This window comes from Rattus norvegicus, chromosome 8 (assembly GCF_021556685.1).
Source record: "Rattus norvegicus strain SHRSP/BbbUtx chromosome 8, alternate assembly SHRSP_T2T, whole genome shotgun sequence".
In the NCBI taxonomy this organism is placed as follows: domain Eukaryota; kingdom Metazoa; phylum Chordata; class Mammalia; order Rodentia; family Muridae; genus Rattus; species Rattus norvegicus.
This window is the reverse complement of record NC_141541.1, coordinates 104489956-104503652: the sequence shown is the minus strand read 5'-3', so window position 1 is coordinate 104503652 and position 13697 is coordinate 104489956. Positions and strand designations below refer to the sequence as shown.

The 13697-nt window shown below is 45.5% G+C and overlaps 1 protein-coding gene across 8 annotated transcripts in view; it reads right to left on the bottom strand.

Annotated features, from left to right (window-relative positions):
- The window catches only part of Gk5 (glycerol kinase 5), a 70594-nt gene that overhangs the window by 42027 nt on the left and 14870 nt on the right, over positions 1–13697 (bottom strand). For all 8 annotated transcript variants that reach the window (NM_001430550.1, XM_087563124.1, XM_087563121.1 and 5 more), the window contains 3 exon segments: positions 3221–3296; positions 7827–7958; positions 9397–9490. In NM_001430550.1, coding sequence (NP_001417479.1) covers positions 3221–3296; positions 7827–7958; positions 9397–9490 — 302 coding nt within the window.

Here is a 13697-nt window from a genome sequence, read left to right as displayed (position 1 = left end):
CTGAAGCGACTGTTTCCTTTGTTGTGCAGAAGTTTTCATTTCAAGCAATCCTATCCACCAATTATTGAGATTATCCCTGTGCTATGGGGCACTTTCTAGAAAGTCTTTGCCAATAACGTAACCTGATGCATTTTGCCTAGCTTATTTTCTAGAAGTTTTGGTTCTATCTTATGGCAAGATCCATTTTTTCTTAAAAAAGGTTTCTTTTTTTTTTTTTTTTTTTTTTTGGTTCTTTTTTTCGGAGCTGGGGACCGAACCCAGGGCCTTGCGCTTCCTAGGCAAGCGCTCTACCACTGAGCTAAATCCCCAACCCCAAAAGGTTTTTTATCTGTACATGTATGCAGATGCCCATCAAGGCCAGAAGAGGGCATGAGATCCCTGGAGCTGGATTTCCAGACTGTGTGAGCCACCTGACACAGGTGCTCTGGGAAAGCCAGTGCAAGTATTCTAAACCAGCCAGCCATCTCTCCAACCCAAACAGTCCACTTTGGTGTTGGAGACAGGGTTTCTCTATGTGGTCTGGCTGTCCTAGAGCTTGTTACATAAACCTGCCTGTCCCTGCCTCCCAATTAAAGGCTTTTTTTTTTTTTGGTTTTTTGTTTGTTTGTTTGTTTGTTTGTTTTGGGACAGCTTCTCTCGCTCTGTAGGCCAGGCTGGTCTTGAACTCACAAAGATCCACCTGCCTCTGCTTCAGAAGTTCAGGGACTTCAGGAATGCAGCCCAAATCCAGCTAGTATTGTTGTCTTCTACTCCTGTGAAGAATGTCACTGCGGGCTGAGGGGCTCCTAAAGGGGCCCGCCACACCTCATACTCTGTGTTCCATCCCACATGGTGGAGGGAGGGAGAACTACTCCGGAAGCTTGACCACCACAGGCGCTGACTACAATATTCCTGGTCGCTTTTCCAGTTGGCCACACTCTCGTTCTCATCTCTCTGCCCTACTGGTATTGCGGCCTTGCTGGCTTACTGTTGCACGTTGGAGTCCTTCCTAGTTCTCTGTTGATCACTCCTGCTCATAACGTTTATCCCGTATTCTTATGGAGGAGACTCCCTTCCTCTTCTGTGGGCAGTATTCCTCGATGCATCTTCTGTGTCTCGGGCTTGATGTGGGAGCTGTATTGGATCTGGGCCTGGTTGCTTTGTCACTGTATGGCCTTAGTCTTAGATTGTAGGATCAAAAGCCTCTCCCTGTAATTTATGGCACAAGAAGTTTACATTCACAGAATGTTGTCAGCCTGAACCAGACCCTTCTGGGTCTCCAGCAAGGTTTGACCCCTGCTGAGCCCTGCCCTTGCATGTGGAAGCCTTTTGTCCCCAACTGGGAACAGTCTGGCCAGGTACTTCTCACCTGAGTCAGAATTAGGCTGGCCTTCCTGGTTATTTCCCTAATTTATTCAGGCCACATAGTCGGTCCTTTGTTACCGAAGTCTCAGCCAGGGTTCCCCACTGTGCTTGACAGATACCTGCTAAGTGGTGTTCTTTGGATATATAGTTTGGTCAATAAAGAAACCAGAAGCTCTCTTCCTCTTCTGGCTTGACAGGAATAACCTGTGTGTGTGTGCTTCTTTCATCCCACAAGCTTTCGCCCGATTCTCGGTACCGTGTCGGTGCAGGCGGCCGACAGCTTGAGAGTCAAGAACTGCCTGTATCCAGCTGCGTCTGGCTGACCTTCAAACGTCCTTGTTTCTCTGTCAACTGTAAAAGCCACTTTTGCTGGGCAGCTCGCTCTTGGTTGGCAGACATTACTCTAGAGCTTGGAGAATGGCTCCGTGATGGTTGTTGGCAGGGGATTAGATGTCACTGCTTTGTACATGAGCTGGCATGTTCCCTTTACAGCTTTCAGTGTCTTCTGCTTTCTGCCTTGGCATTTTGATGATATCATAAAAGATTCCTCTATGGTAATATCTATTTGAGATTCTAAATGCCACTTCTATTGGCCATCCATTTCTTCCTGTCTTGGGAAATTCTCTGCTCTAATGTCACCAACCGGTCACGCTCTTTGATGTCTGCTTGTCTCTTCTATAACTTGATGTTCTATCATGACATATATCATAGGTATGTTAGCGTCTTTAGGATGCTGTGGCCACGATCATTTTCTCCCTTCTTGGTGTCTGGATGTAGCATTTCATGAGCGCAGCCCTCCAGCCCTACTCTTTCTCCTTCCAGTTGCTCAGATGTATTGGTGAAATTCTCCACTGTGTTTTTCATTTGATTCACTGCATTTTCCATTTCTAATTTTCCACTTCTTGTTGTTCAGAACATCCATCTTCTTGCTGACCTCTCCTCCATGTGGTCATCAGGTGGCTGACGTTTCCTCTCACGGTGCTGGCCGGCCTTCCTTTCGGGCCTTGAATTTAACTAATCTGCTTATTTGTATCCCCTTTGCGTCACCCACTGTTTCTTACCAATCAAGCTGAAGTCTTCATTCACTCCACACTTTACCCACGCTGAGTGTCCACGAGGAGGTCGGGTCAGGACACTGAGACCTTTTGGTCTTCTGAAGGAGTCAAGCTGCATCAACGTGGCGCTTGTGTTTCGAGCTCCTTCGTTTTGTTTAGTTTTTGTTTTGTTTTGTTTTTTTCCCAGAGCTGGGGACTGAACCCAGGGCCTTGCGCTTGCTAGGCAAGCGCTCTATCACTGAGCTAAATCCCCAACCCCTGAGCTCCTTTGGTTTTATCTGAGGATTTTCCTAAGCAGTCAGCTGTTGAAGGCCCAGTCCCCAGTATGACTCAGTGAAGGGAATACACCCCACTTGAGGAAATGGTTGCTGCTCCTCTACCCATGGGGCCCAAGCTGTGCTCAGTCTCTGCACTGCCGAGGTTTGTCTCGACCCTTCTGCATCTCCTCTCATTTCCTTTGCAGGTTTCTGAATAAAGTCTGTCCTTCTTATTCTGCCTCTTCACTGTCACACACGGGGGTGCTGTTCTAGCCCCCCCATCCCCCCATTTTACCTGGAGGTCTACCTTTAGCACTCTTTATAATTAAGACTGTTCCCCAGGTCTTAGACTTTGAAGTTTCATCAGCATTTTAAACCCTCTTCCTCTCCCCTCAAAAGTGAAAATACGTTTAGCTTTATTGCAACACGAAGCTACCAGTGTGCCAAACAGAAGAGAGTTTGGCACACGGAAAGAAGAAACTGTGGCGGAAGTCTCTCTTATGCAACTCTGGTCCCTCGGACTTCCTCGAGTTAACTGGGACAGGTCTGTGAGGCCGCCCTTACCTTTTGTAAGCTTGTACAACAGCCAGGTATCAATAGTCCCAAAGCAACAATTGTCTTCTTCAACTGCCTTTTTCACCTTGGAAACAGAAGAACATGTAGACGATTGGAACTGACTATGATATCGGGCACAGAAAAAAGATACAGATCAGCAGACACACTGTAATCTCAATACTGAGAAGTAGACCTAGAAAGGTCATTTCCAGAACACATTCCAAAGATCTTAACCGTTAGTGATTGGGACTCAGCAGTGGGTACTTCCCATCCTCTGTGCTTCGCTGGAAATTTTTAGTTATACATTATTCTTAGTTTAAAAACTTTACGGGGTTGGGGATTTGCTCAGTGGTAGAGCGCTTGCCTAGCAAGTACAAGGCCCTGGGTTCGGTCCCCAGCTCTGAAAAAAAGAAAAAAAAAAAAAAAAAAAGAAAAAAACTTTACATTTTGGGCTGGAGAGATGGCTCAGGGGTTAAGAACACTTGGGTTGGGGTTGGGGATTTAGCTCAGTGGTAGAGTGCTTGCCTAGCAAGCGCAAGGCCCTGGGTTCGGTCCCCAGCTCTGAAAAAAAAAAAAAAGAACACTTGGGTGTTCTTCTAGAGGTCCTGAGTTCAATTCCCAGCAACTGCATGGTGGCTCACAACCAACTGTAATGGATCCGATGCCCTCTTCTGGTGTCTGAAGTCAGCTACAGTGTGCTCATATAAATAAAATAAATCTTTAAAAAAAAAACTTTACATTTTTAGTTTAAAATAGCACAGTATGTATATATTTTAGTTTAAATACACAAATATACTATACAAGCTAAAAAAAAGTAATATCATACTATGGCTTAAGATGTAAATCCAAACAATGGCCTATTTTTAAAAAATGTTATGCCTGGTCACCTAGTCAAAATATACAGGGACGTTGGACTGAGGGGTGTACAACCCCATTTGATACACGTACAACACAACCTGACTGTAGGTGTGAATTCCACCGGACACACTCAAAACACAACTCTTACATGTAAGTCTCATTGTGGAAGAGGGGCTGGGAAGATTGAAGGAGCCAGAGGACTAAGACATCTATTGCAAAACAGCGTCTTCTACATATTACAGGGCAGCTGTACCCATGAAACCACAACAACATGGTTACCAAATAAGATCTGCATGATTATCTTTGCACCATTATATACCAACATGGATGCCCCATGGATGAAGTGCTCTAGGCCCTGGCTACTGAGAGAAAGAATCTGTATTCTCTGGGCATGAGTCCCTAATAGGTTATCCAATCCCAAAGGGGTGAGCCCTAAGTACACGTACACACACACACACACACACACACACACACACACACACACACACTTAACTTAGCAGGTTGTATTTATAGGAACATATATACATATGTATTTATTAATAATGATGAAAAAACAGATCATGATTTGAAAGGGAGTGAAAAAGACAAGAGAGGAGTCAGAGGGTTAAAAACTGTGGAGGGAAGAAGGGAAGAGAGAAATGGTTCTGTGGTTAAAGGAACTTCCGAGAACAGCCGCATCAGGCACTTCTGAGGTACTCACTCACAACCATCTGTAACTCCAGTTCTAGAGGATCCAACCTGTTTTCCTAGCCTCTACAGGCACCCACATGTGGCAACACATACAGACATATAGACACGTACACACACACACACACACACACACACACACACACACACACACACACACATGAGCAGTGAAAAAGCCCCCAATACAAAAGGTTTCCGTGCATCAATTCAAAAGGACTTAGGCTGCGAGGAGCCCGGGTACTAAGTATGTTCTCGGGAAAGCAACAGGAAGACTAATCCTGTTAGCTTGTGTTTACGTCATCATTTTGCTAAGACAGTTTTCTCTAAGGGCATCAGCTTCTTCCCCTTCCTGATGATGGAAGCATACAGGGGGTTGTGCAACTTCCAGGTCCTGTGGGGAGCTTTACAGAGCCTCTCTATATGAATGCGGCATGGCTGCCCAACTGTATGTGGAGAGCTTTACAGAGCCTCTCTATATGAATGCGGCATGGCTGCCCAATTGTATGTGGGGAGCTTTACAGAGCCTCTCTATATGAATGCGGCATGGCTGCCCAACTGTATGTGGAGAGCTTTACAGAGCCTCTCTATATGAATGCGGCATGGCTGCCCAATTGTACGTGGAGAGCTTTACAGAGCCTCTCTATATGAATGCGGCATGGCTGCCCAATTGTATGTGGGGAGCTTTACAGAGCCTCTCTATATGAATGCGGCATGGCTGCCCAATTGTAGGTTGGTGGAGAGCTTTACAGAGCCTCTCTATATGAATGCGGCATGGCTGCCCAATTGTATGTGGAGAGCTTTACAGAGCCTCTCTATATGAATGCGGCATGGCTGCCCAATTGTACGTGGAGAGCTTTACAGAGCCTCTCTATATGAATGCGGCATGGCTGCCCAATTGTATGTGGGGAGCTTTACAGAGCCTCTCTATATGAATGCGGCATGGCTGCCCAATTGTATGTGGGGAGCTTTACAGAGCCTCTCTATATGAATGCGGCATGGCTGCCCAATTGTAGGTTGGTGGGGAGCCCAAACCTGAATATTAGTTCTTTGATCAAAATGGTGTTAATTACCATTTGTTTTGTTTTTGTGGTGCTCCCGCACTAGATTACATTCCTGTTCCCTGACTCCCTTTTGTGTGCGGCTGTGATTGAACTCACTTGGTCACACTAAGCAAACATTTAACAATCTGAGTTCCATCTTTTATCTTATGTGGACAGATGCTTACTTGACTGAACGTGCGTCTGTCTGGGCACCACTCATGTGCCTGGTATCTATCTGTGGAGGCCAGAAGAGAGTGTTGGATTACCCGGATCAGAAGCCACGGGTGGTTGTGTGGTGCCGTTGTGAAGCTGTGGTGTGTAGTGTGGGTGACGGGAACTGAACCCAGGTCCTCTGCAAGAGCAGGAAGTGGACCTGATCACTGAACCAGCTCTCAGCTTCTTCCACTTTTTTTAATGGCTAAAAAATTAAATTAAGCTTCGAAAAATGGCAGACAAATGAAGTTTATCTAAGGCACAGTTATTATTTGAAAACTTTACCCAAATATTCTAACAGTTAAGAGTTGGCATGATAGGTTTAATAGTCTACTCGACACAATCCAGAATCATCTGTGGGGGAATGCCTTGCTTATGCTGATCGATGCGGGAAAGACTGAAACTCAAAGGGGGCTCTCCCATTCCTGGCTTTGGGCCCATCTGCAAACACAGGGAAAGTGCCAGGCTGGGAGCACACACCTTTAAGCCCAGTACTTGTGCTGGAGGCAGGTGGATCTCTGTGATTTCTAGGCCAGCCTGGTCTTTACACAGAATACCAAGGCAGCCAGGGTTGTATAGAGAAACCATGTCTCTAAATAAATAAATAAATAAATAAATAAATAAATACCCAATCAAAGCTAGAGAGAATGCGGGCTAAGTACTGGCAGGCATCGTGCATCCCCTGTTCTCTGGTCCTGACTAGGGATCCATGTGGCTGGCTCTCAAGCGCCTGCCACTGTACTCCCCTGCCTCAGAGGACTGGGACCTGGAACATTAGCCATGATGAGCCTTCAGTTGTGTTTGTCAGGGTGTTTTATCTCAACAGCTGAACATAACTTACACGGCTGCCGTGGCAATTCCTGACAGTCTCTGTAACCTCAAGATGGTCAGTTTAAAATTAGTGAAGGATTTGTATCCTGATAATGAAAAACCTCAGATATTTTTATGGCAAAAAAAACTATATAGAACTCAAACATTAGAATCGATAAGTGAAGTCTGAGTAGAATCCAGCTAGGTTTATTTGTTCAAGCTCTAACAGCTGAGCAATTGTGGCACAGGTCACATGGTCCGAAGGCCACCCAAGTACCTAAAATATTATTCTCTAGCTATTGGTCTAGCACCAGCACCAGACCAATGCACATCAAAGGCGGGGAAAGGTGCCAAAATCTCTTTAAATCTGATAATACAAAAGTTGTAATTCTGGATAGACAAGAAAAAAATAATAATTTCCTGAAACATGGTTTACCTCATCTGTCCTCATCTCTCCACCTGTCCCTCCGCCTCATCCCACAGTGCACTCTGGGTATCTATGGCTATTACCTCAGTCAAGCCCAGGTTGTGCTGTACTCCCTAAAACTGGTCTGCAATGAGAAAGAACCACCGGCTCTACACAGCCTAACCACCTTTGCTTTAACCTGAGCCTAACTCAAGTTCAGCCCCCTGTGGCACGCCTGACTCACCAAGAAAGTGGAGACCCGGTCTAGCACACGTGCTCACTAAATGACTGACAGGTAAAGGGAGAGCTGCACAATGCTTCCCCTTTAAGAATGCTCCTGGATGTAGCCCAGGTTAGCTTCAGACTCACTGTCAATCTCAACACATATGACATAACACAAACACTTTAAACGCAGGAACCAACGGGAGACTGTCTTCCACCCCAGGATCATTGGGTACTTCCCCCAAAGGCCGGATTAGTGTTCTTATTCTTTAAATTTTTCTTCCCCTCCCCAGCTCCGAAAAAAAGAACCAAAAAAAAAAAAATTTTTTTTCTTCCCCACAGTCGTGATCCCCTCTCCACACACACAATCTTTTCTTACCTCAGGCAGGTTTTGTAAAATCCAGACCAACCTTAAGGTGACATGCTGGGTGGTGAAAGTGAAGCGGCTGACCGTTAACATCACTTTATTTCTACTGAAAAAATGTAGGAGTTTGGTGGCCCCGTGCAATAGCTGTTTTAAAAACAAAAGATTATCTTTAAGAAAACAGTACTTGGGTTTTCTTTCTCTTTCCCCAACCCCTTTTCAAGATAGGGTATTACTATGTAGTCCTGGCTGGCCTTGAACTCACAGAGGTCCACCTGTTTCTGCCTCCCCAGTACTGGGATTAGTGATGTGCGCCACCACGTCCAACTTAATTAGTTTCTTAGAGAACAAAAACAGAGGCTGGAGTGGTTAAGAGCATTTGCTGCCCTTGCAGAGCACTGGGTTCAGTTCCAGCACCACATAGCGGCTCATGACCTTCTGTAACTCCAGCTCCAGGGGAGCCAACACCTTCTTCTGACCTCTGTGGGCCCTGGGCACACATGTGGTACACAATATACACATGCAGACAAGACAGGTATAGACATAAAATAAAAACAAATCTTTAAAAACTGCTTTTAAACACGACGTGAAGTCAGCTATAGTGGTGCACAGGTCAACCTCAGTACTTGGGAGATAGGCGGGACAAGTTCAAAGTCAGCCTGGGCTCCGTAAGGAGCTCTAGGTCGGGAGCTATCATGGAGACCCTGTGTGAAAGCAAACAGGAAATGGCTTGGAGGTGAAGGTGCTTGTGCACACAAGAACACTGAAGTTCCAATCCCTGGAATCAATGTCTCGTGGGTGGGGACCCACCTGTCATTCCCCAGACACTCTCCTTGCACCAGTTTGAAGACTACAGTAGCTGAAAAGGCATTTAGCCAAGAGGCATGAGAAGCCAACATCTGAACTGATCAGTGGGGGCACACACATTTAACCCAGCACTCAGGAGGGAAAGCAGACAGATCTCTGAGTTTGAGGACAGCCTGGTCTACAGAGCAAACTCCAGGACAGTCAGGGTTACACAGAGAAATGCTGCCTCAAACAACCAAAAAGAAAAAAGAAAAAAGCCGACATCAGCAACACTGAGCCCAGTAACAACAAAGGTCTCGGGCTGCACCCCATCTGAGGAGCTCTGCCTCTCAGTAACAGCATATTTAGCAGTGTGGGCTCCTATACAGTTAATGTCAGTGTGTCGTCACCACTGTTTTCACAGTTCACATCCTCACCACCCTTTACCGTGGCCTACAAGGCACCAGGCGTAACGGGAAGAGCTGTCGAACTCTGCTCTGTGAGTACCCACTCACTGTCTGAGAAAGGACGACGCAGTTTGGCCACTTCCATCCATGTAGACTAACTATATCCTTTCCCCACGGGCCCCTCCAGCCTTCCTGAGGGTCGATAAATAGTAAAGCCCTTAAATCTAACACAAATGCTTTTGGGGACTAGTCTCACTGTTTGGGGAAGTGTCTTACTGCCCTCTTTACTCTTAATGTCCTAAAACATAAATAAAAGGAGGGTCTCCACAATTAAATCTAAAGTTAAGAGACATTTATAGAAAAAAAAAAAAACATTTCGTTAAAAAAGTTACCTTCATTATAAGAGAATTATTCCAGGACTTTACAAGTTCAGCTGCCCTTAGGTCTTGCCAACTGATGAAGTTGTGAAAATGATGGCCTGTTTTCCTAGGAAAGATGGAAACAGTAAAGTGTAAATCAGATACTACATTCAAGGCTGGCCACAGAGCATTAGAGGTATTGGCAGGACACTTAGAATGTGTGAGGTCCAGGCTCAATCCTAGCACAGGAAAAAAAAGGATCTTCCAAAAGAGAAAACAAATAAAAAAGATGCACCATAATTTCAAACTACAACCAATTAAATGGAACTTTCTATTGCAGTCTCTTTGGTTCTTATAAATCGAACATAGGACATAACAATTATGCAACATTAGCTGGACCATGGCTTATTCAGCACTGGAGAGGCTGATGCAGGAGGACTGCCATGAATTTCAGTTAAGACTGGAATAGAGAGTGAGACCTCCCTCTGCCCCCCAAAAAACTCTACAAATATTATGTAACATATAGGATCAGACTTTGAATAGACTCTACCCAAAACCACTGTCCTTTTGATATGATGTAACATGTATACTTGCAATAATTATCTTTACTTCCTGATACCATCACTGTACTATTCCCTTGAGCAGCCCATATCCCTGGTCAGTCCTTCATGGATTTCCACAACATTTATGAAGGATTGTTCTAGAAGCCGGAGACAGAGCTGTGAACAGAACATAGGTATCACTGCCCTGGTGAATGTACTTTTACCATGGCACTCAAAGAAAACAATCACTCCATGGCTTACAGACAACAGACACAAGACCCGGGAAGGAGAAATACAGGGATCCCAAGTGTGAGCTAGGGACAGCCTGCCTGTGGGGAGAAAAGAGAGGCTGTGGAACTGGCTCCGAGGAACCACAGGTGTTCTGACAGAATGGCTCTTCTGTGTTCAAAGGCCCTGAGGCAAGCCAAGCACAGCAGAGAAGAAGGGTTAGCACGGCTGAAGAGGGGGTGAAAATCAGGAGATGAAAACAGGGTTAATTCAAAATACAATAGGAAACGATCAAGACGTTGCTCCCAAGTGAAGGCATGTATACCAATACTCATCTACCACAGAACTAGGTCAGTTTTAGCTCTTGAAAAGGAGAGAACAGAGAGGAACATGAATTACATTATCATAAGCAAATGGCCTTCAATCCTTTATACCCTTGATACCCTGCTGTGGCTCTTAACATACTTGATGTCAAAAGCAATTAGTAATAACCATTAACGCAAGCATCAAATGCTGCCATCGAAGCTCTGCTTGGCTAGGAACAGGGGAGTTTACACACCTTGCAATGGAGAATATCCCCCAGGGCAGGTGTGACATCAGCCTTGCATTCAGTTCCTAAAGAGCTACTGCCCTTGCAGCTTGACAGTTACTGAGCGATGCCAGGCTTTGACTCACATTTACACTGCTAAGTGGCACACACCCAGAACTCAGCAAACAAACAGACAAACGAGCCGTGATTTTTCAAAAGCAGCAAAATGGAGGAAACACCACGCACAATCACTGCAGAAAGCAAGCTAAGCGCTGTGGATGAAACAGGAAGAAAGAAGATTTAGCCCAGGAGAAGAGGAAAAAGCATGAAGGAAACTCAAGGAGAAAACACGAAGTTGTTCAAAGTTTTAAACTCCTTGATATTAATACCAGGAGGAAAATCAGTTTCTATGGCCACGAAGACAGGACTGCACCACGGTCAGAAAAAGCAAAACATGACATTCTGGCCCGTACCTGCAATCTGAGAGCCCAGGAGGCTGAAGCCAGAGGATTACCTCAAATCTGAGGGCAATCTGGGCTATTTAATAAACGCTTATCTCAAAGCTACCCTGCCAGGGAACTGGCTAGTGGGTACAAAGTCACATGTAGTGTGTACTTGTAACCCAGAGACTCAAAACTAAGGTGGAGGCCAACAGAAGATACTCACTCTTGACATTCAACCTCTATACATGTCTGCTCACACACATTCTTACGTGTGCATACACACCCAAAACACGAACGCATGCACGCACGCACGCACGCACGCACGCACACCATCCATCCTGCTGCTGTTTGGCATTTATGTGGAAAAGATGGCTGTTGCCATCACGACACAGCACAGTGGCTCACTAGCCCAGTGAGCAGAAGAAAACCCCATCATTTCACCATCGAACAAGGATGGGGTCATACCCATTTCTGCAAAACTTGTCTATATTTTAGATTCTACTGCCAAAAACGTTTTCCAAAATTCATAAAATGCAAACATTTCAAGACAGAAATAAAGGGCAGTCAAGAAAACAAACAATAAATTGTTTAGCTGCTACAGAAGTCTGGTACCGGAACTGGCTCAGAACCTGACCTGCTAAAATTCCCACTGTCACACTAAAAACTGCTGTCCAATACTTGTCCTTCCTGCTGTGGATGACACAAAAGCAAACTAGGGGACCGATGACCTCACCTCCTACTCTGACCAATATGGACATCTCCAGCAAGTGTCCCCCACCCCCTCTGCCCAGCCCCTCTCCCCGACCCCCAGGAACTCTCTCCAACCTCCACCTTCCGATCACATATACTTCTCATATCTACCTTGGTACCACATTGCCAGCCTTCCTCCTGCCCTGTGTCCTTTTTAATTTGGGAGGGAAGAAAAGCTCACTGTAAAACCGTGGCCTGCTTCTCTTTCTTCCAGAGTCTCTACCAGAGAATATGGCTACTTCTGGAGGCTTCTGCTGGGGATTCTCAATTGAGAGCCATTCTACAATGTCTGAAGACATTTGAGTTCATCCTGAGGGGTGGAACTTCTACAATGCACAAAACATCCATCGTCCTGCAAAGGGCAAGGCACCACTGACTAGAAGCTCAGCGCACTTGGATTTATTCAGTTACGTGTTTGTTTGTTTTTTAATTTGTTTTTGTGACAAGGTTTTATTGTATAGCCCAGGCTAGCCATGAACTGAACTGGTAGCCATCTTCTGCCTCAGCCACCTGAGTGCTGGGGTCACAGGTGAGAGCCACCAAGCCTGGCCACGTTTCTTCCTCCTCCTAATACAGCAGGAATACAGGTCTTTGGGGATTCAACTGATTCTATCTGCAAGCCAAAGTGTTCTTGTCACCCTGTCACCTGACTGCCCAAGCTCAAGATGTTCTACAGAGTCCAGAGCTTTGACTGAAAGCACAGTGGACAGTTTTTTGTTTCTGTTTTTATTCTGACACGTGTCTCTACGAAGCTAGGCTGGGTCTCAGACTTAAGCCATCTTCCAGACTCAGCTTCTGAGGGATGGGACAGAGGGCCTGGGCTACCACAATGTCCAGCTCCCTTTTAATTTTAAAAGTAGAGGGAAAACACATGTTGAAGGCAAAACAGGAGTAATTAAAGATATCAGGCTTCACAGTTAAAAACAAAATCAAACAGAAAAGAGGAAAAAAAAAAAAGAACAGAAAACAAAATGATTTGGGGCTGCGGTGCTGCTCAATGGACGAGCGCTGGCCTGGCCCCCTTGAAGCCCTGGTCCAATCCCCAGCACTGAAAAAAAAAAGAGGGGGGTGAGGGGGGTACAAACAATAACAAAGCCAAAAAAGAGTCTGGAATCTTAGGCTCTAGTTCCTGAGGGACCTTAAACAACCTACTAATTTCTTTTTATTCCCCCAAATGCTCAAAATTGACTTTTTAAAAAAGATTTATGCATGTGCCATATAGACAGTGTTCTGCCACATGTGTGCCTACACACCAGAAGAGGGCATCAGATCTCATTACAGATGGCTGCGAGCCACCATGTGGTTGTTGGGAATTGAACTCAGGACCTCTGGAAGAGCAGTCGGTGCTCTTAACCTCTGAGTCATCTCTCCAGTCCCCTAACCTATTAATTTCTAAGCTTCGGTTGTCTCCCTGGTCTCTTGTCCAGAAAATGAGAGTTGGAAAAGCAAAGGTGATCAACCTGGCAGCTATGACAGTGCCTCGATGGTGTCTACAGCACACAGGCCTCAGAGGCCGCAAAGGTACACACTAACATGAGCAAGGCGGAGAAGAGGACTCCTACTCGAGAGCTGGGTTGCTGACACATTAGGACTCCTGACTCTCTTTAAGTATAAAGCAAGTTTCTGAACCTTTGTGTTCCCACAAGACAAGAATCGGGAACGTTTATGAAAACAGCCATCTCTTATTGTTATTTCTTGAAATGGGAACTCACCGTGTTGCTCCGGCTGACTCCGCTTAAGCAATCCTCCTGCCTCAGCTTCCCAAGTGCTGGAACTATATGTACCGCTCTGCTGTCTCTGTTAGTGTGTGTGTGTGTGTGTGTGTGTGTGTGTGTGTGTGTG